The sequence below is a fragment of the Tachyglossus aculeatus genome, chromosome 7, assembly GCF_015852505.1.
Source record: "Tachyglossus aculeatus isolate mTacAcu1 chromosome 7, mTacAcu1.pri, whole genome shotgun sequence".
NCBI classification, from domain to species: Eukaryota; Metazoa; Chordata; class Mammalia; order Monotremata; family Tachyglossidae; genus Tachyglossus; species Tachyglossus aculeatus.
Window position 1 is genome coordinate 17945309 of NC_052072.1, and position 19945 is coordinate 17965253.

At 47.6% G+C, this 19945-nt stretch overlaps 1 protein-coding gene across 1 annotated transcript in view; it reads left to right on the plus strand.

Annotated features, from left to right (window-relative positions):
- The window catches only part of ILRUN (inflammation and lipid regulator with UBA-like and NBR1-like domains), a 138712-nt gene that overhangs the window by 55282 nt on the left and 63485 nt on the right, over positions 1 to 19945 (plus strand). The window contains exons 2-3 of the mRNA XM_038749356.1: positions 3948 to 4102; positions 11517 to 11714. Of these exons, the coding sequence (XP_038605284.1) occupies positions 3948 to 4102; positions 11517 to 11714 (353 nt within the window). The remainder of the gene's footprint in view (positions 1 to 3947; positions 4103 to 11516; positions 11715 to 19945) is intronic.

Below are 19945 nucleotides of genomic sequence, written 5' to 3' on the forward strand. Positions count from 1 at the left end.
AGTACGTTTGGTTTTGTTCTCTGTCTCCCCCTCCTTTTAGACTGTGAGCCCGCTGTTGGGTAGGGACTGTCTCTAGATGTTGCCAACTTGGACTTCCCAAGCGCTTAGTACAGTGTTCTGCGCACAGTAAGTGCTCAATAAATACTATTGATGATGATGATGATGATGATGAGCCGGGCTGAAGGGAGTTGGCAGGCGGCCGGGATGCGCTAATAGCTTCTTACCCTCCAAAGCCCACATTGCAGCCAAGCGCACAGAAAAGAACAGTCCCGCTGGCCGCTTACCGGAGAAGTCCAACAGGAGAAGCGTCTTTTTTCTTCTCCTTATCATTATTGCGTTTGTCAAGCGCTCACCATGTGCCAGGCACTGTACTAAGCGCCGGGGTGGATATAAGCCGAGCGGGTTGGACACAGTCCCCGTCCCACATGGGGCTCACCGTCTCGATCCCCATTTTATTTTATTTTACTTGTACATATCTAGTCTGTTTATTTTATTTTGTCGGGAGTCGGGACTCCCGGAGTCCCGGAGTCGGGATTATTATTTTTATTATTATTATTATTATTATAAGTGGCGGAGCCAGAATTAGGAGCAGGGTGCCTAGTGGATAGAGTCAGGAGAACCTGGGTTCTGGTGCTGACTTTTGGATACTGTTTCATTATATTCATAAATATAATGCAATCTGCTCAGCCCGCCTCTTGGCAATGGAGGGGTTTATATATAGACAGCCAACCCTGATTTGGCGTGTAGCCTGATTTGGGGGGCGGGGAGGGGGCTCGATGGTGTCAAAAAAAACCTAGTTTCAATAGGCCAAGAAGTGAAGTCATTATCAAAGAGAATTCTTGGAGCTCTGCTGCTCGCCGGTGGGCAACCTGATCACCTTGTAACCCCCCCACAGCGCTTAGAACAGTGCTTCATTCATTCATTCATTCCGTCGTATTTATGGAGCGCTTATTGTGGGCAGAGCACTGTACTAAGCGCTTGGGAAGTTGGGAAGCAGCCTGGCTCAGCTCCAAGAGCCCGGGCTTTGAAGTCAGAGGTCGTCGGTTCAAATCCCGGCTCTGCCGCTTGGCAGCTGTGTGACTTTGGGCACGTCACTTCACTTCTCTGGGCCTCAGTTGCCTCGTCTGTAAAATGGGGACTAAGACGGTGAGCCCCCCGTGGGACAACCTGGTCACCTTGTAAATTCCCCAGCGCTTAGAACGGTGCTTTGCACATAGTAAGCGCTTAATAAATGCCATCATTATTATTATTAACGCTGAAAGGGCTAGTTGACTGGCTAATGCAGACTCAGAGGGTGGTGAGAAGAGATATGATGGTGACTCTGTAACGGGGTTCATTTTTATTAATAGATGGACCAAAAAGCACAAAAAAAAGAAAAACAAGCCATCAGTACTACCATCTATTAGCTAACAAATATTCTCGATGGGCAACAAGTGTGGTTTGGAAGGGCTTTTCCTGGTTTGGCTGTTCAAATTGCAAAAGGGGCATGGTTTCAAACTCCCCTCTCCTAAAGAGGACTTCACTCACCTGTAATAGGTAAATTCAGTCCTGAAGAAACCACGTTTTGGTTTGAGGAGAGGCAGTTAAATACATCCAGACAACTTGCCAATTTGTACCTCCCAAGTGCTTAGTACAGTGCTCTGCACATAGTAAGCGCTCAATAAATACGATTGATGATGATGATGATGATGATTATAACGGCTACATGAAAAAATCAGCGATTTCCCTCCCCCAGGGCTCTTTCTGCCATCTCAGTGTCCTTTGTCTCATTGGCATTGACTGGATAATTTGCCCGCTGGGTGGTTGAGGTAATTGTGGGCTCTATTTATCTGACTTTGGGTGGGTACCATCCCCTTTTAGGCAGGAAACTAAAACACTCAATCAATCAATCAGTCGTATTTATTGAGCGCTTAGTGTGCAGAACCTTATTTCCACAGTAGGTAGGGATTCAATCTCTCCCCTCACCCGCGTCCTGCATCCCGCGTGTACCTTGGACACGCTCTCCGGTGGTAGAGTTTTAGACAGTGAGCCCACTGTTGGGTAGGGACTGTCTCTATATGTTGCCAATTTGTACTTCCCAAGCGCTTAGTACAGTGCTCTGCACACAGTGAGCGCTCAATAAATACGATTGATGACGATGATGATGGTGGTAGGGAGGCTTCCTGTCGGTGACACGAGTTGCTGTTGTATAAGGGACCTTGGGCCTTTAAAGGACACCAGGGTTTGCAAGCCAGTGACTCACCCAGTCACACCGGTTTGGTAGCCTTAGAAAATCTTACCATCTCCCGCCAGTCCGTCAGGGGTATTTTTTGAGTGCTTAATGTGTGCAGATCGGCGTACTAAGCGCTTGGGAGAGTATTAAGCTCGGTCATGGGTTCAAATCCCGGCCCCGCCACTCGTCAGCTGTGTGACTTTGGGCAAGTCACCTCACTTTTCAATCAATCAATCAGTCGTATTGAGCGCTTACTGTGTGCAGAGCACTGGACTAAGCGCTTGGGAAGTACAAGTTGGCAACATGTAGAGACGGTCCCTACCCAACAGTGGGCTCACAGTCTAGAAGGGGGAGACAGAGAACAAAACCAAACATACTAACAAAATAAAATAAATAGAATGGATATGCACAAGCAAAATAAATAAATAAATAGATTCAATGCCTCAGTTCCCTCATCTGTAAAATGGGGATTAAGACTGTGAGCCCCATGTGGGACAACCTGATCACCCTGTATCCTCCCCAGCGCATAGAACAGTGCTTTGCACATAGTAAGCGCTTAAGAGCTTTGGAAAGAGCTTTGGAATCAGAGGTCATGGGTTCAAATCCCAGCCCTGCCACTTAGCTGTGTGACTTGGGCAAGTCATTTCACTTCTCTGGGCCTCAGTTCCCTCATCTGTAAAATGGGGATTAAGACTGTGAGCCCCATGTGGGACAGAACAGTGCTTTGCACATAGTAAGTGCTTAAGAGCTTTGGAAAGAGCTTTGGAGTCAGAGGTCATGGGTTCAAATCCCGGCTCCGCCACTTGTCAGCTGTGTGACTTTGGGCAAGTCACTTCACTTCTCTGGGCCTCAGTTCCCTCATCCGTAAAATGGGGATTAAGACTGTGAGCCCCACTCGGGACAACCTGATCACCTTGCATCCTCCCCAGTGCATAGAACAGTGCTTTGCACATAGTAAGCGCTTAACAAATGCCATCATTATTATTATTACAGCGCAACTGAGTTGGCGGAACGTTCCCCGCCTACAACGAGATTTCGGTCCAGAGGGGGAGGCAGACATTAATATAAATAAATAACTTATAGGTCAGTCGGTGGCGTTTATTGAAGCAGCGTGGCTCAGTGGAAAGAGCACGGGCTTTGGAGTCAGAGGTCAGGGGTTCAAATCCCGGCTCTGCCACTTGTCAGCTGTGTGACTTTGGGCAAGTCACTTCACTTCTCTGGGCCTCAGTTCCCTCTTTTGTAAAATGGGGATGAAGACTGTGAGCCCCCCATGGGACAACCTGATCACCTTGTGTGCTTTGCACATAGTAGGCGCTTAGTAAATGCCATTGTTATCATTATTATTATTATAACTGTGGTGCAGAGCCGTGTACTGAGTGCTCGGGAGGGTAAAATGCAACAGAGTTGGTAGATACGTTCCCTCCCCATCACGAGCTTCCGGGCTAGAAGGGGATCTGTAGCCAAGTGCCGTGGGGTGAATATCGATGTGCTTTTACCTTTAAATACTGTACTTGGGAAGGGAGCATATTCATTCTTTTCGACTGTGAGCCCACTGTTGGGTAGGGACTGTCCCTATGTGTTGCCAACTTGTACTTTCCAAGCGCTTAGTACAGTGCTCTGCACACAGTAAGCGCTCAATAAATACGATTGATTCATTCATTCATTCATTCGGTGGGCCTGGAAGAGGCTAGAGTGGTCTGGATTGAATTCTGTTACTTTCTCTCTTCCTTTGCAGGAACTTGCAAGCAGCTATCGGAGCCTACTATGACTTTGAGAGCCCCAATATCACCGTACCCTCTATGTCCTTCGTTGAGGATGTTACCATAGGAGAAGGGGAATCGATCCCCCCCGACACACAATTTACCAAAACGTGGCGGATACAAAACTCTGGTAAATGTCAGGCCGGGGAAGCCTCTCTTTCCCCGGCTTTTGTTTTCTTTGAGTTTAGGAAGGCAGAGTTTAGAGTGTAAACTGAAACCCCGCGGTGATGTGACTCTTGCGGGGAAGGTGGGTGGGGAGAGGGTGGCTCTGAAACGCGGTGCAGAATTTTCTTTCACTGACCCCGTGCTGTGCAGCAGATTGGGGAGGGGTGGGAGGGTCTCGTTCCCGGTTTCTAGTCCCCAAGCCAGCGGACAAGGTCCACTTAAAACCCATTTGGAGGGCCAAACAGAGAAAATGGGAGGAAGACAAGGTCTCCGGGAGAAGGGTGGTTCATCATAGCGTACTGCTGCTTTCCATTTAAGCTCTGCCCTGACCCATCTCCCATCTCTTTTAGACTGTGAGCCCACTGTCGGGTAGGGACTGTCTCTATATGTTGCCAACTTGGACTTCCCAAGCGCTTAGTACAGTGCTCTGCACACAGTAAGCGCTCAATAAATGCGATTGATTGATTGATCTCCTGGGCATTTGAAGCGCTTAGTACAGTGCTCGGCACACAGTAAGCGCTCAGTAAATGCAATTGAATGAATGAATTTCCGCTGTATTGAAAGGCCGCACCATTCTTGAAGGTTGTAAGTAATTGGGAAGATTTTGGCTTCTTCCCCCTCATCTAAGAGCAGCTGCCCCTCTGAAGGGTTGTAACTTTCTAAATCATAATCATCACTCCGGGCTCCCGGGACCTACATCCTACATGTTTGCTTGGAAATGATGGCAACCTGGTAATCATCCCATGAAAATGTAATAAAACTTGGGCGAAGTGGGGTTTTTTTTTAATGTTATTTAAACACTTACTAGGTGCCAGGCTTAATACAAGCTAATCAGGCTGGGCACAGTCCGTGTCTCACATGGGACTCACATCCTCACTTTATAGATGAGGGAACTGAGGCATAGGGAAGGGAAGTGACTTCCCCAAGGTCACCCAGCGGACAGGTGCTGGAGCCCCGGGGATTAGATCCCACGAACTACTGACTCCGAGAGCCGTGCTGTATCCACGGGGCCGTGCTGCTTCTCCGTTCCACACACCTTGAAGTCTGGACGCCCAGATTTGCCAGGAAAACCCGGCTGATAGCGTTCAGGGCGAAGCGAGTCCTTCTTACAGCTTCGCGGAGCTGAATGGGCCTCCCCGCAGAAACGGCTTAACTTCCAAATGTGAGGTGCCACTGTTTATAGTGCCGACGAAAACTTGCCCTGTGAGGGCAGTTTAATTTCTCTTCACTCAGTTACCCAAGACACCCCTAACGGGCCCTGTCGGCCCCCCGATTCCCTTTCCACCGGCAGCGCGGGGAGGAGGCGGAGCTGTCAAGAAAGCCGTCTGAGCCGCCTGGGGTGATGAGAGAAGCATTTGATCCATGTGACAGACAAGAGAACACGATCGAGATATGATCAGTGCTTAGTGCAGCACCTGGCACGTTGTGACAAATACCATTAAAAAAAAAAATACACACGAGCCCCCTGCCAGAGCGACAGCTTAAGGAAGGTCTAGGGAGATAACCTCGGGAGATACGGAACGACACGAGATTTGGTAAGGTGCAAATTTGTCCTAACCTGGACTCCCCTATAGTGGGAAATGTCTTGGAGGCCATGGCGGACTAAATGCTCATTCTCAACTGTCTCCCTTCACCTTTTCTAAAATCTAAAAGTTAAATTTTATGTCTGTTTCGGTGAGAAGGCTCAATGGACTTGATCGTAATGGAACAAATTGGATTAACCCAACTTTGCAAATGGTTCCCAAACAACCCTAGAACATTTCTCTGGTCTTTCGACCTCTCTTGGGGTATTTGCACTGACCAGGCATTAGGAACCTGAGCTAGAACGGGGCCAGGGCTGCAAAAAAGGGGAGCAAAGTGGGACGAGCATATTTCTTGAAATTGTTACTTGATTTCAGCCTGATTTTTCTTTCTGCTTTACCCCAATGTCTGTTTTAGCCCTCCCAGTCTTCCTACCTGGGAGCAGGGAATGCCAGAAATGCCCCAAAGGTGTTTTATTATTATTTTTGTGTGTGTGTGGATTCTCCTAATATTTCATTTTGAAATGTCCCCCGATACTAGCTGGATTTTTGTTTAGACACCTGATTCATTCATTCATTCAATCGTATTTATTGAGCGCTTACTGTGTGCAGAGCACTGTACTAAGCGCTTGGGAAGTACAAGTTGGTAACATCTAGAGACGGTCCCTACCCAACAGTGGGCTCACAGTCTAGAAGGGGGAGACAGAGAACAAAACAAAACATATTAACAGAATAAAATAAATAGAATAAATATGTACAAGTGTCCCCTGATTACCCTCGCCCGTTCCATCCCTCCTCCTTTCCCTGGAGCAAAGCTCTTCTGTAAGGGGTATTCTTTTTTTTTTTAAATCTTTTCTCCAAAAGTTGGATTTCACATATCAAATTAAGTAGAAATCCTCATTTATTTACTCGCCCCCAAGCTTCTATGTGTTTCCTGCAGAATTTTCATTTTATAAATTACCTGGAATTCCGTCTTAAGGATTCATTTTTAAGAGCATATGATTTTGCAGGATTATTCCTGATATTGGCAGGGGGGAGTGGCGTAAAAACAGAAGGAAGCCAAAAGAGGGAATGTGCCCATTTCTCTGCCTTTTTTAGTTTAACTGAAAAAAGGAAAACAGCATTGTCATAGAATGTCAAGTGGGGAGCCAGAACTCCTGGATTCTGTTCTTTCATTCTCACTCGGAATAAGAGCTGGGAGAAAATTGGCAACATGAATGTAATTATTAGCTTAAAAGGATCCCAGGACTGGGCAATAAATGCCTCTGTTATTAAAAAATCTCTGATAATTGTAAAAGAGGCGCAGTAAGGGAATGTATTGCCTCAAGAAGCCTAGTGCAAACAGGGTATCCCACCCCCACTCCTTTCAAGTAGGGAGTGCAAGAGCAGATTTGCTAGAAATACCGAGTATGTCATGGTGGTTATTGAGAGATTAGGTGTAGAAAAGCATTTTGAGACCCAAGCATGTTGCTTTGTAAATAGAAACTGGCCTCCTGCCATCATCCTATTTGGGCCTGTGTTGATTTTGGGGTAGAATACTATGGTAACAAAGATTGGTGGGTGGTGGGGGGGACAGGACGGGTTTATGTGTGTCTTTACAGTCTAGTTCAGTAAATGTCCAGAAGAACTACAGAAATATTAACGTTTACGATGTCTCTCCATACCCCTGTTTTCGGTTCCCCAGACGTTCAGATACACACCTGTTGAGAAGGATTAAAAACCGCAGCAAACTTAGAAATGCCCCACTGTCCCCAGAGCCTTCTCTTTAGGAAGTAGTCATCATACTTCTGGAAAACTAAAGCCCGTGGTCTTTCTCAATTTCATCCACCCACGCTGCAGAAACATTCCCCTTGGCATCCAAATTCATAATGACGCCGCCCACTCTGTGCCACCTTAGAGGATATTGGAAGTTCAGAAAAGTAAGGGGGAAAGCTTTAAAAGTTAATACCCAGGGGTTGAAACAAAGCTGGAGGAGGGCACAAATCTGTTTTTTCTCACTCCTAATTTCTATACCATTGCCATTTATTACTATGGCCTGCCCTGTTAGCCCTTTAGGGGAGCTTAGGTTGAGCAGGCTGTAGAGTTTCACCGACTCTGCGCATTTATTTTACCAGATGGGAAGGAGAAGGGTCTGAGCTCCAGCTGAACAAATCTATCAATCGCTACTCTTTGCCTCGAAAAAGGGTTTTTATTACAGACCCGAGGCATCCAACGACCCCAAGTAGGCAACACCCTGTGCATTTTCACATTTTAATCGCTTTTTCCAGGAAGTTAGTGGACTCAGACGTCCTGCACCGGCTAGGTAATGATCTTTTCTTGGACTGGGGCCAGGTGGCTCCTCAGTGCCGATTGTGGATCTCAGGTGGCCTGAAAGTTAAGGCGAATCTTTCATTTGTCCCCGGGCGCAGCGGAAGGTGTTTTTCAAGCAAGCCCTGGGATGATTGAAATCCTCCCACCCATCATTCAACCACACCGAAAGCCAAGGTGCGCCCGCACCACTCGGCCTCCCCGCGTGCCCCGTTGTCGAACCCAGCGCACGACGGTCACAGGTCAGAACCTGGAAAACTGAAATAAGTTGCCTCCGAAATTCAGAGGCGGAGAGCGGGGAGCGCTCCAGGCTCACTCGACCTCCGCAGCCGTGGGCGCAACCCCCCTCGCCCCTCATCATCATCATCAATCGTATTTATTGAGCGCTTACTGTGTGCAGAGCACTGTACTAAGCGCTTGGGAAGTACAATTTGGCAACATATAGAGACAGTCCCTACCCAGTAGTGGGCTTAAGTTGTTGATGCCACAGAGGAAGTCGGATGGCCGGCTCTTTCTTCCTGGTAACAAATAAGTACTACCTGACTAATGACTGGAAAACATCTCACCCGACTGCTCGTTCTCAACTCAATTAAAGGCCCAGATGATACCCCGCGAAGCACCTCAAGGATCTATATTGTGGACGCGGTAAACAAATCAGCTCCTCATGTCATGAGGGCCCTTTAAACACTTATTAGTCTTTCATATGACTCATTGCCGCTGGCCATTAGCAAAGCGTGGCACTCGTCAATTTCTGTGGCGGTTTTGCTCATTTTCCCCCCCACCGACCGTCTCCGTGCCAAATTACTCCCTGGAGGAGTTCGAGAGGGGAGACACTGTGAGATTGAACAGAATAATAATAATAATAATAATAGTGACATTTATTAAGCAGTTACTATGTGCAAAGCACTGTTTTAAGCGCTGAGGTGGTTACAAGGTGATCAGATTATCCCACGGGGGGCTCGCAGTCTTAACCCCCATTTTACAGATGAAGGAACTGAGGCACAGAGAAGTTGTGACTTGCCCAAAGTCACACAGCAGGCAATTGGCGGAGCCAGGATTTTAACCCGTGACCTCTGACTCCAAAGCCCGGGCTCTTTCCACTGGTCCACCGATCCCCAGGCACTAGCTGGGCGATTATTTTGGGGGAGCCTCTAATTGAGAACATTTTCCCCCACAAATCTCCAACTCGGGGACCTCTCAGCCTCACGTTCGGGGTCTCCTGGAAGGCACCTTTATATCATTTGTCCCTTACACTCAGTTCTGCCGCCGTAATCCTCGTGTTTTGGGTAGAACGCCGTGGGGCGTAAGCCTGCTTGGATTCAGCTCAACGCAGTGTCGGAAGAAGTGCTTCGTGTACCTCGAGTCAGAGATGGGGAGCACAGTGGTAATAATAGAGAAGCAGCGTGGCTCAGTGGAAAGAGCTCGGGCTTTGGAGTCCGAGGTCATGGGTTCAAATCCCGGCTCTGCCAATTAGCTGTGGGCAAGTCACTTCACTTCTCTGGGCCTCAGTTACCTCATCTGTAAAATAGGGATCAAGACTGTGAGCCCCCCATGGGACAACCTGATCACCTTGTAAACTCCCCAGTGCTTAGAACAGTGCTTTGCACATAGTAAGTGCTTAATAAATGCCATTATTATTATTATTATTATCTGTAAAATGGGGATGAAGACTGTGAGCCCCCCATGGGACAACCTGATCACCTTGTATCCTCCCCAGCGCTTAGAACAGTGCTTTGCACATAGTAAGCGCTTAATAAATGCCGTCGTTAGTATTAGTCTTAATAATGTTAATAACTGTAGTATTTATTAAGCACTTACTGTGTGCCAGGCACTGTACTAAGCCGGGGGGTGGATACAAGCAAATTGGGTTGAACACAGTCCTCGTCCCATGTGGGACGCACAGTCTCAATCCCCATTTTCCAGATGAGGTAACTGAGGTCCAGAGAAGCGAAGTGACTTGCCTAAGGTCACACAGCGGACAGGTGGTGGAGCCGGGATTAGAACCCACGGCCTTCCAACTCCGCGGCCCCTGCTCTTTCCCCTACACCACGCTGCTTCCCAAGGAGGCCGGTGTTCTTCAGTGCACAGCTTTTCAAGCGTTTTGGGAGAACTGAGCATATTTTGTTCAAATCCACCCTGAAAGAGCCGAATTTTTTTCACGCCAAGGCCGCACACCTGAGAAGTGAAAACCAGCACTCACCCGCCATGTGCCATCTGTGTCTCCCTCACAGCCCTGCCACTATTTTCACCTCTCACGGTCTATCTTTAGAGCGTGTAGTCTGGCAGCTTGAGGGATATTCAGTCCGAAGCGTTGCGTGGCACCTGGGCTCCCCCAGCAAAAAACGGATTTTGAATTCCTCAGTGGCTGCGGGAAAAATCTGCTGCTGCTGCCTTTCGGGCTTATGCCAGTAGACTTCCGCATCCACTGGAGAGAGGAGACGGTCCACACCGAAGAGATACATTATCAAAAGCCTTTCTCCGCTGTCAGTCGCCCTTCTTTCGGGGATAATTCTGGTTAATAGAAACCAAATCCCTTGCACGATCCCTGGAATTCCTCATACCAGCCCAGCCGCTGGTCATCCGCAGCGACTGCCAACCCGTGCCGACAATCAGTCGATCGGCGATCGATCCCCAGCGATGGCCAGCCCTCACCATCCTCACACCCTCTCCGGGCAACCATTGCGGCACCCGGGACGGACTCGGCTGGCCCTCGGCTAACGTTGGTTATTTATTTATTTTATTTATTTATTTTACTTGTACATATCTATCCTATTCATTTTGTTTTGTTGGTATGTTTGGTTTTGTTCTCTGTCTCCCCCTTTCAGACTGTGAGCCCACTGTTGGGTAGGGACTGTCTCTATGTGTTGCCAATTTGTACTTCCCAAGCGCTTAGTACAGTGCTCTGCACATAGTAAGCGCTCAATAAATACGATTGATGATGATGGCCCCGGATCCCCGTGTGCGGGATCTGTTTACGGAGAGCCGAAACCAGAGAGAAGTCAAGGAAATTGGAAGAATAATTTAAACGGAAGCGCACGGAAGATTTTGATGAGAAGGTTGGGGAGGTAGCAGGGCCCGCAGACTTTGTCGGCTTAAAAGAGGAAAGGGAAAAGGAACAAACTCACCCACCATAAAGGCGGCGGGATGCAGGAGGAGCGAAAACACGCGTAAAGTGGATGGACCCTTCCCCTCGCCATCAGGACCCTTCTGTGGGTTACCGCTGGGTTCTGCCGCGTCCACGCGGATGCGATTGTTTCCCAAGGTCATTTGGATGTTCACTTCTTTAATGACTCTTAATCCCCGCTGTTTTGGGGTCTCCTGCCAATCTAGGGCTGTGGTGCTGGATGTGTAGAAAGCAGCCAAGTAAATCAGCCCTGTCACCGCAAGCTCCCGGGCCCGTTAGGAGGGAAACGGTTCAAGCGAACGTGCGCATTTCGTAGCTTCACACCCCCCTCCTCCCCGCCGCCTTCACCCCCGACCCTCCCAAAGTCCGAGCCGCCTGATCGGGCGGCAACCAAGTTCCTAACACGTTTCTCTTCTGTTTGATCTCAGGGACCGAGGCCTGGCCTCCGGGGGTTTGTCTTAAGTATGTCGGGGGAGACCAGTTTGGCCACGTGAACATGGTTATGGTCAGATCACTAGAGCCCCAGGAGATTGCAGATGTCAGCGTCCAGATGTGCAGCCCCAGCTCAGCAGGAATGTATCAGGGACAGTGGCGAATGTGCACTGGCACGGGACTCTATTACGGAGGTGAGTCGATCACTGGATCACCGGATCACCCTTCATTCATTCAGCCGTATTTACCGAGCGCTTACTATGTGCAGAGCACTGGACTAAGTTCACCGCGATGAGGACCTAACGGGTGTTCGTGTTTCCGGGGCTCCCACGTGCAGTAGAAGTAACCTGTCACTACGCAGCATCACTTAATCGCAAAACAATTGGTTGAAATGTTTCCGTTTAATTTTTGGCGGGATCAGTGCGGAAATGCCGTCTCTCCCCCTCTATACTGTAAACTCCTGCGTGTCTCTGTTAGATTGTACTTGCCCTTCGGGGCAGGCAACGTGTCTCTTTTAGATTGTAATAATAATAATGATGGCATTTCTTAAGCGCTTACTGTGTGCAAAGCACTGTTCTAAGTGCTGATTGTAGTCATTCATTCAGTCGTATTTATTGAGCGCTTACTGTGTGCAGAGCACTGGGCTAAGCGCTTGGGAAGTACAAGTTGGCAACATATAGAGATGGTCCCTACCCAACAGTGGGCTCACAGTCTAGAAGGGGGAGACAGACAACAAAACAACAGACAACAGGTGTCAAGTCAGCAGAATAAATAGATTGTACTGTCCTAAGCATACAGTACAACACTCCGCACACAGTAAGCGCTCACTAAATACCATCGATTGATTGATAAACACTCTCTTTGACCTAGCTAAAAGCGATTTACTATCTACAGTCGTTTCTCCTATAACGTGGTTCCTGAAATTTTTATTACAGGAAAACGGCATCATAGTTACCATTTGAGTCCGTGGAAATGAATGGATTAGGGGGTGGCCTTAACTTTGTTACATTTAAAGCTAAATTTGTTTATTGTAAATTTGTTAACTTTGTTCAATTTCACAGTTTTGCCCCTACTTACGGTTGGGAGAGGGGAACAAAGAGAATATTTTTTCGTTTCAGAATGTGTTCATTCTCTGCTTTCACTTGCAGAAGGCTCGCCTTTTTTTTTTTTCCGTATAGCTGATCCGCACAAGCTATTTGAATTCGCGTCTTTAAATCCAGAATTGTTTTAGCGACTCAGCTTTGCAGTCATTTGAGAGTCAGTGAGAACAGCAGCTTGTTTCATTCATTCATTCAATCGTATTTATTGAGCGCTTACTGTGTGCAGAGCACTGTACTAAGCGCTTGGGAAGTACAAGTTGGCAACATATAGAGACGGTCCCTACCCAACAGCGGGCTCACTGTTTAGAAGCGGGAGACAGACAACAAAACATATTAACAAAATAAAATAAATAGAATATGTACAAATAAAATAGAGTAATAAATACGTACAAACATATATACATGTATACAGGTGCTTCCACAATTGCTAGTCGGGATCAAGATCATTTTCCCCAGTCCTTCAGCCTTTTCCGGGCACTACTAGTTGGAGCCAAGCTGGGAATGGCACGGAGATATCTGCAGAAGATATCTACTTCGTTGTGTGGAAAAACCTCTTCTAGAGCACGGGCCCGGAAGTCGGGAGAACCTGGGTTCTAATCCCGGCTTGCCGGCTCTGTGACCTTAGGCAAGTCACTTCACTTCCCTGCGCCTCAGTTACCTCATCTGTAAAATGGGGATTGATACTGGGCTCTACCACGTGGGACAGAGACTGTGTCCAACCCGATTCATTCATTGTCGTATTTATTGAGCAACCCGATTCATTCGTTCAGTGGTATTTATTGAGCGCTCACTGTGCGCAGAGCACTGGACTAAGCGCTTGGGAAGTCCAAGTCGGCAACATCTAGAGACGGTCCCTACCCAACAACGGGCTCCCAGTCTAAGAGGGGGAGACAGGCAACAAAACAAAACATGTGGACAGGTGAAAAGTCATCAGAATAAATAGAAGTAAAGCTAGATGCACATCATTAACAAAAGAAATAGAATAGTAAATATGGACAAGTAAAATAAATACTTCCTCCTTCTTCTCCCCCTCCTCCCCATCCCCCCTGCCTTACCTCCTTCCCCTCCCCACAGCACCTGTACATATGTATATATGTTTGTACGGATTTATTACTCTATTTTATTTGTACATATTTATTCTATTTATTTTGTTACTATGTTTGTTCTCTGTCTCCCCCTTCTAGCCTGTGAGCCCACTGTTGGGTAGGGACCGTCTCTAGACGTTGCCAACTTGGACTTCCCAAGCGCTTAGTACAGTGCTCTGCACACAGTAAGGGCTCAATAAATACGATTGAATCAGAATAAATAGAAGTAAAGCTAGATGCACGTCAACAAAATAAATAGATTAGTAAATATGTACAAGGAAAGTAAATCGAGTAATAAATCTGTACAAACATATATACAGGTGCTGTGGGGAGGGGAAGGAGGTAGGGCAGGGGGGATGGGGAGGGGGAGAGGAAAGAGGGGGCTCAGTCTGGGAAGACATCCTGGAGGAGGTGAAGTTAAATTTGCTTGTAATCACCCCAGCGCTTAGTACAGTGCCTGGATATAGTAAGCGCTTAACAGTCACCATTATTATTATTATTGTTGTTATTTATTATTATTATTTGCTCAGCGCTTAGAACAGTGCTTTGCACATAGGAAGCGCTTAATAAATGCCATCATTATGCAGTGCTCTGCCTATAGTGAGTGCTCAAAAAACACCACCGATTGATTGACTGTCCCAATGAGCCACTTGCAGAACGCGTCCATGTTGCTGAAAAGCTTTCGATTCCGTCCCCGCTCCCCGCCGACACCCCCGACGCCTCCCCTTTCCTTAAACTAACCCTTCTCTGCCACTTCTCAGCTGTGTGCCCTTGGGCATGTCACTCAACTTCTCTGTGCCTCGGTTCCCTCATCTGTAAAATGGGGATTCAGTGGGTGAGCCCCACGTGAGACAACCTGATTACCTTGGATCTACCCCAGCGCTTAGAACAGTGCTTGGCACATAGTCAGCGCTGAAGAAATACCAACGTTGTTATTATTTTCCGGAGGCCCCTGCGCCATCCATCTGTCGTTCCGCCTCCATCCCCCTGGTCTGTCCGAACTGCTCCGAAGGGTTGCATTCACATCCCCTTCTCCAGCTCCGTCCCGGCCCCCCTTCGCAGCCAGGTTTTCTCCCCCATCACCCCACTGCGGTTGCCCTCTCCAAGGTCATCAGTGCCTTCATTCATTCATTCAATCGTATTTATTGAGCGCTTACTGTGTGCAGAGCACTGTACTAAGCGCTTGGGAGGTCCAGGTTGCCAACATAGAGAGATGGTCCCTACCCAACAGCGGGCTCACAGTCTAGAAGGGGGCGACAGACAACAAAACATATCAACAAAATAAAAGAAATAGAATAAATATGTGCAAATAGAATAAATAGAGTAATAAATCCGTGCAAATATATATACATATATACAGGTGCTGTGGGGAGGGGAAGGAGGTGAGGCCGGGGAGAGGAAGGAGGGGGCTGCTTGCCTACTCCATCTCAGTGGAAAGATCCTGGGCTTTGGAGTCAGAGGCCATGGGTTCAAATCCCGGCTCCGCCACCTGTCAGCTGTGAGACTTTGGGCAAGTCGCTTCACTTCTCTGGGCCTCAGTTCCCTCATCTGGAAAATGGGGATGAAGACTGGGAGCCCCCCGTGGGTAACAACCTGATCGCCTTGTATCTTCCCCAGTGCTTAGAACAGTGCTTTGCACATAGTAAGCACTTAATAAATGCCATCATTATTATTATTATTATTATAATTCTCCTCGACCGCGCGGTTGCCTGGGACGTGGGGACCACCCGCTTCTCCTAGTAGCCCTTTCCAACCCCGGTTTTTCTGTCGCAGTCCTCTCCCCCTACTTCTCCCTGGCCGCTCCTTCTCATCATTAGAGAAGCAGCGTGGCTCAGTGGAAAGAGCCCGGGCTTTGGAGTCAGAGGTCACGGGTTCAAATCAATCAATCAATCAATCGTATTTATTGAGCGCTTACTGTGTGCAGAGCACTGTACTAAGCGCTTGGAAAGTACAAGTTGGCAACATATACAGTCCCTACCCAACAGTGGGCTCACAGTCTAGAAGGGGGAAGTGTGAACAGTGTGAGAAACGCATCTGGGGGAAGTAGATTTTTGTTTGGTTTTTGTTCTCTGCTTTTTATCTTCCAGCTTGATCTTCCTAGTGCATTCTACGTTCTTTAATTATTGCTCAGAACGTGGGAGTAAGTGTATTTTTAGAAACATGTCATTAGCTTCGTAGTCCGAGTGGGGAATTTTAGCAAGGGATGATCCCCTGGAGAAGAAAATTGCCTTTTGATGGTTTCTGTAGTCTTGAACCAACCGTGACACGCTCTCGTAAGGATTCTTCCTGGACGGTGAGCCTGTTCTTTATTTCAGGGAGAAATTAAGCTGCCCAGAATTCATTCATTCATTCAGTCAGTCAATCTCATTTTTTACTTGGAAAAGGGAACCCAACTGCTAGGTCGGAAACTTTCCAACCAAGAGAAGGGAGGCTTCTCTGAGGAGAGAACATAAGGTTTCAACATAAGGTTGAAAAACTCCTCACCCTGGGCTTCAAGGCCGTCCATCCCCTCGCCCCCCTCCTACCTCACCTCCCTTCTCTCTGTCCTTCTCCAGCCCAGCCCGCACCCTCCGCTCCTCTGCCGCTGCTAATCTCCTCACTGTGCCTCGTTCTGGCCTGTCCCGCCGTCGACCCCCTGCCCACGTCCTTCCCCTGGCCCGGAATGCCCTCCCTCCCAAAATCCGCCAAGCTAGCTCTCTTCCTCCCTTCAAGGCCCTACTGAGAGCTCACCTCCTCCAGGAGGCCTTCCCAGACTGAGCCCCTTCCTTCCTCTCCCCCTCGTCCCCCCTCCATCCCCCCATCTTACCTCCTTCCCTTCCCTACAGCACCTGTATATATGTATATATGTTTGTACATATTTATTACTCTATTTATTTATTTATTTTACTTGTACATATCTATTCTATTTATTTTATTTTGTTAATTTGTTTGGTTTTGTTCTCTGTCTCCCCCCTTTTAGACTGTGACCCCACTGTTGGGTAGGGACTGTCTCTATATGTTGCCAACTTGGACTTCCCAAGCATTTAGTACAGTGCTCTGCACACAGTAAGCGCTCAATAAATACGATTGATTGATTGTTGGGTAGGGGCCGTCTCTATATATTGCCAACTTGGACTTCCCAAGCGCTCAGTCCAGTGCTCTGCACACAGTAAGCGCTCAATAAATACGATTGAATGAATGAATGAATGAATGGTCGACTCACTTGCAGAGGGTTGAGGTTTCACAGAATCATATAATAATACTAATAACAATAATAATGATGGCATTTGTTAAGCGCTTACTATGTGCAAAGCACCGTTCTAAGCCCGGGGGAGGATGCAAGGTGATCAGATTGTCCCAAGTGGGGCTCACAGTCTTCATCCCCATTTTACAGATGAGGCCCAGAGAAGCGAAGTGACTTGCCCAAAGTCACACAGCTGACAGCCGGCAGAGTCGGGATTTGAACCCATGACGTCTGACTCCCAAGCCCGGGCTCTTTCCATTGAGCCACGCTGTAGCTGAAAGGGACCTTGACGGATCATCTGGTCTAACCCTCTGCCTTCAACCTTCAATGGTTGTCTGTTCTTTCCTGAAAGATCTCTCAGGATAATAACACTAACTGAGGTATTTGTTAAGCGCCTACTGTGTATCAAACACTGTCTTAAGCCCTGGGGTAGACATAAGAGCAGAAGGGCTCACATGAGGCTCACAGTCTCTGTAGGAGGGATAACGGTGTTGAATCTCTCCCCCTTTTAGACTGTGAGCCCACTGTTGGGTAGGGACTGTCTCGATATGTTGCCAATTTGTACTTCCCAAGCGCTTAGTACAGTGCTCTGCACATAGTAAGCGCTCAATAAATACGATTGATGATGGTTGATGATGATGAATCTCCATTTTACAGATGAGGCACGAGGCCCAGAGAACCCAAGTGACTTGCCTAAGGTCACACAGCAGACGAGGGCAGAGCCGGGACTAGAACCCAGCTCTTCGGACTCCCAAGCCTGGGCTCTTTCCCACTAGGCCACGCTGCTTCTCAGGATAAAAACCTAGCCACTTCTCTCGGGCACTCATTCCTCTGTTTCATCACCCCGATAAACAAGAAGTTCTTCCTCAAGTTCAACCGGAAAGCTCTCCTGCTTTAATTTAATCCCATTTCCTCATATTTTGTTCTCAGCGCAGCACCCTTCCCATAAAACTTCTTCAAGCCATCCGTTTCCTCATTTTCTCTAGTCTGAACGATCCCAATTCCTTTAACCTTTGCTCATTAGACCTCTTTTCCAACTCTAATATAAACTTTGGACCCCCCTTTCCCGATTCCTCCGCGCCTCTCTCTCATCTGTCTCACCACCAATCCCTTTCATTCATGCATTCATTCATTCAATCGTATTTATTGACCGCTTACTGTGTGCAGAGCACTGTACTAAGCGTTTGGGAAGTCCAAGTTGGCAACATATAGAGACGGTCCCTACCCAACAGTGGGCTCACGGTCTAGAAGACTTTCCCACATCTTCCCTCTGACCGGGAACTCCTTCCCTCTCCGTATTCATCAGACCACCCCTCTCCCCAACAACGGGCTCACGGTCTAGAAGGGGGAGATGGAGAACAAAACCAAACATATTAACAAAATAAAATAAATAGAATAGGTATGTACAAGTAAAATAAATAGAGTAGAAAATACATACAAACATATGTACAGGTCACACCTCCAAGAGGCCTTCCCCAATTAAGTCCTCTTTTCCCCGGCTCCCCTCTCCCATCTGTATCATTTACGTACTTTTCATTCATTCATTCATTCATTCATTCAATCATATTTACAGAGCGCTTACTGTGTGCAGAACACTGTACTAAGCGCTTGGGAAGTACAAATCGGCAACAGATAGAGACGGTCCCTGCCCAACAGTGGGCTCACAGTCTAGAAGGGGGAGACAGAGAACAAAACCAAACATTAACAAAATGAAATAAATAGATATGTACAAGTAAAATAAATAGAGTAATAAATAGGTACAAACATATATACATGTCACACCTCCTCCAAGAGGCCTTCCCCGATTAAGTCCTCTTTCCCCCGGCTCCCCTCTCCCATCTGCATCATTTACGCACTTGACTCTGTGACCTTTGGGCAGTTGATATTCATCCCACCCTCACCCCCAAAGGACTTTTCATTCATTCATTGTCAGTCATATTTACTGAGCACTTACTGTGTGCAGAGCACTGTACTAAGCGCTTGGGAAGTCCAAGTTGGCAACATATAGAGACGTTCCCTACCCAACAGTGGGCTCACAGTCTAGAAGGGGGAGACAGAGAACAAAACCAAACATTAACAAAATGAAATAAATGGAATAGATATGTACAAGTAAAATAACTAGAGTAATAAATAGGTACAAACATATATACATATATACAGGTCACACCTCTTCCAAGAGGCCTTCCCCGATTAAGTCCTCTTTTCCCCGGCTCCCCTCTCCCATCTGCATCATTTACGCACTTGACTCTGTGACCTTTGGGCAGTTGATATGCATCCCACCCTCACCCCCAAAGGACTTTTCATTCATTCATTGTCAGTCATATTTACTGAGCACTTACTGTGTGCAGAGCACTGTACTAAGCGCTTGGGAAGTCCAAGTTGGCAACATATAGAGACGGTCCCTACCCAACAACTGGCTCACAATCTAGAAGGGGGAGATAGGCAACAAAAGAAAACACGTGGACAGGTGTCAAGTCATCAGCAGCGTGGCCGAGTGGCTAGAGCACGGGCGTGAGAGTCAGAGGTCATGGGTTCTAATCCCAGCTCCGCCACTTGCCCGCTGTGTGACCTTGGGCGAGTCACTTCACTTCTCTGTGCCTCCGTTTTCTCATCTGTAATATGGGGATCAAGACTGTGAGCCCCATGTGGGACAGGGGCTGTGTCCAATCTACCCCAGCGCTTAGAACAGTAGGGACCGTCTCTATATGTTGCCAACTTGTACTTCCCAAGCGCTTAGTACAGTGCTCTGCACACAGTAAGCGCTCAATAAATACGATTGAATGAATGAATGGCACATGGTCAGCGCTTAACAAATACAGTCCTCTAGACAGCTCGTCGTGGGCCGGGAATGGGTTTGTTTATTGTTGTACTGTAATAATGATGGCATTTATTACTTGTTTACATATCTGTAAATCATAAGAGAAGCAGCGTGGCTCAGTGGAAAGAGCCCGGGCTTTGGAGTCAGAGGTCATGGGTTCTAATCCCAGCTCAGCCACTTGTCTGCTGTGTGACCTTGG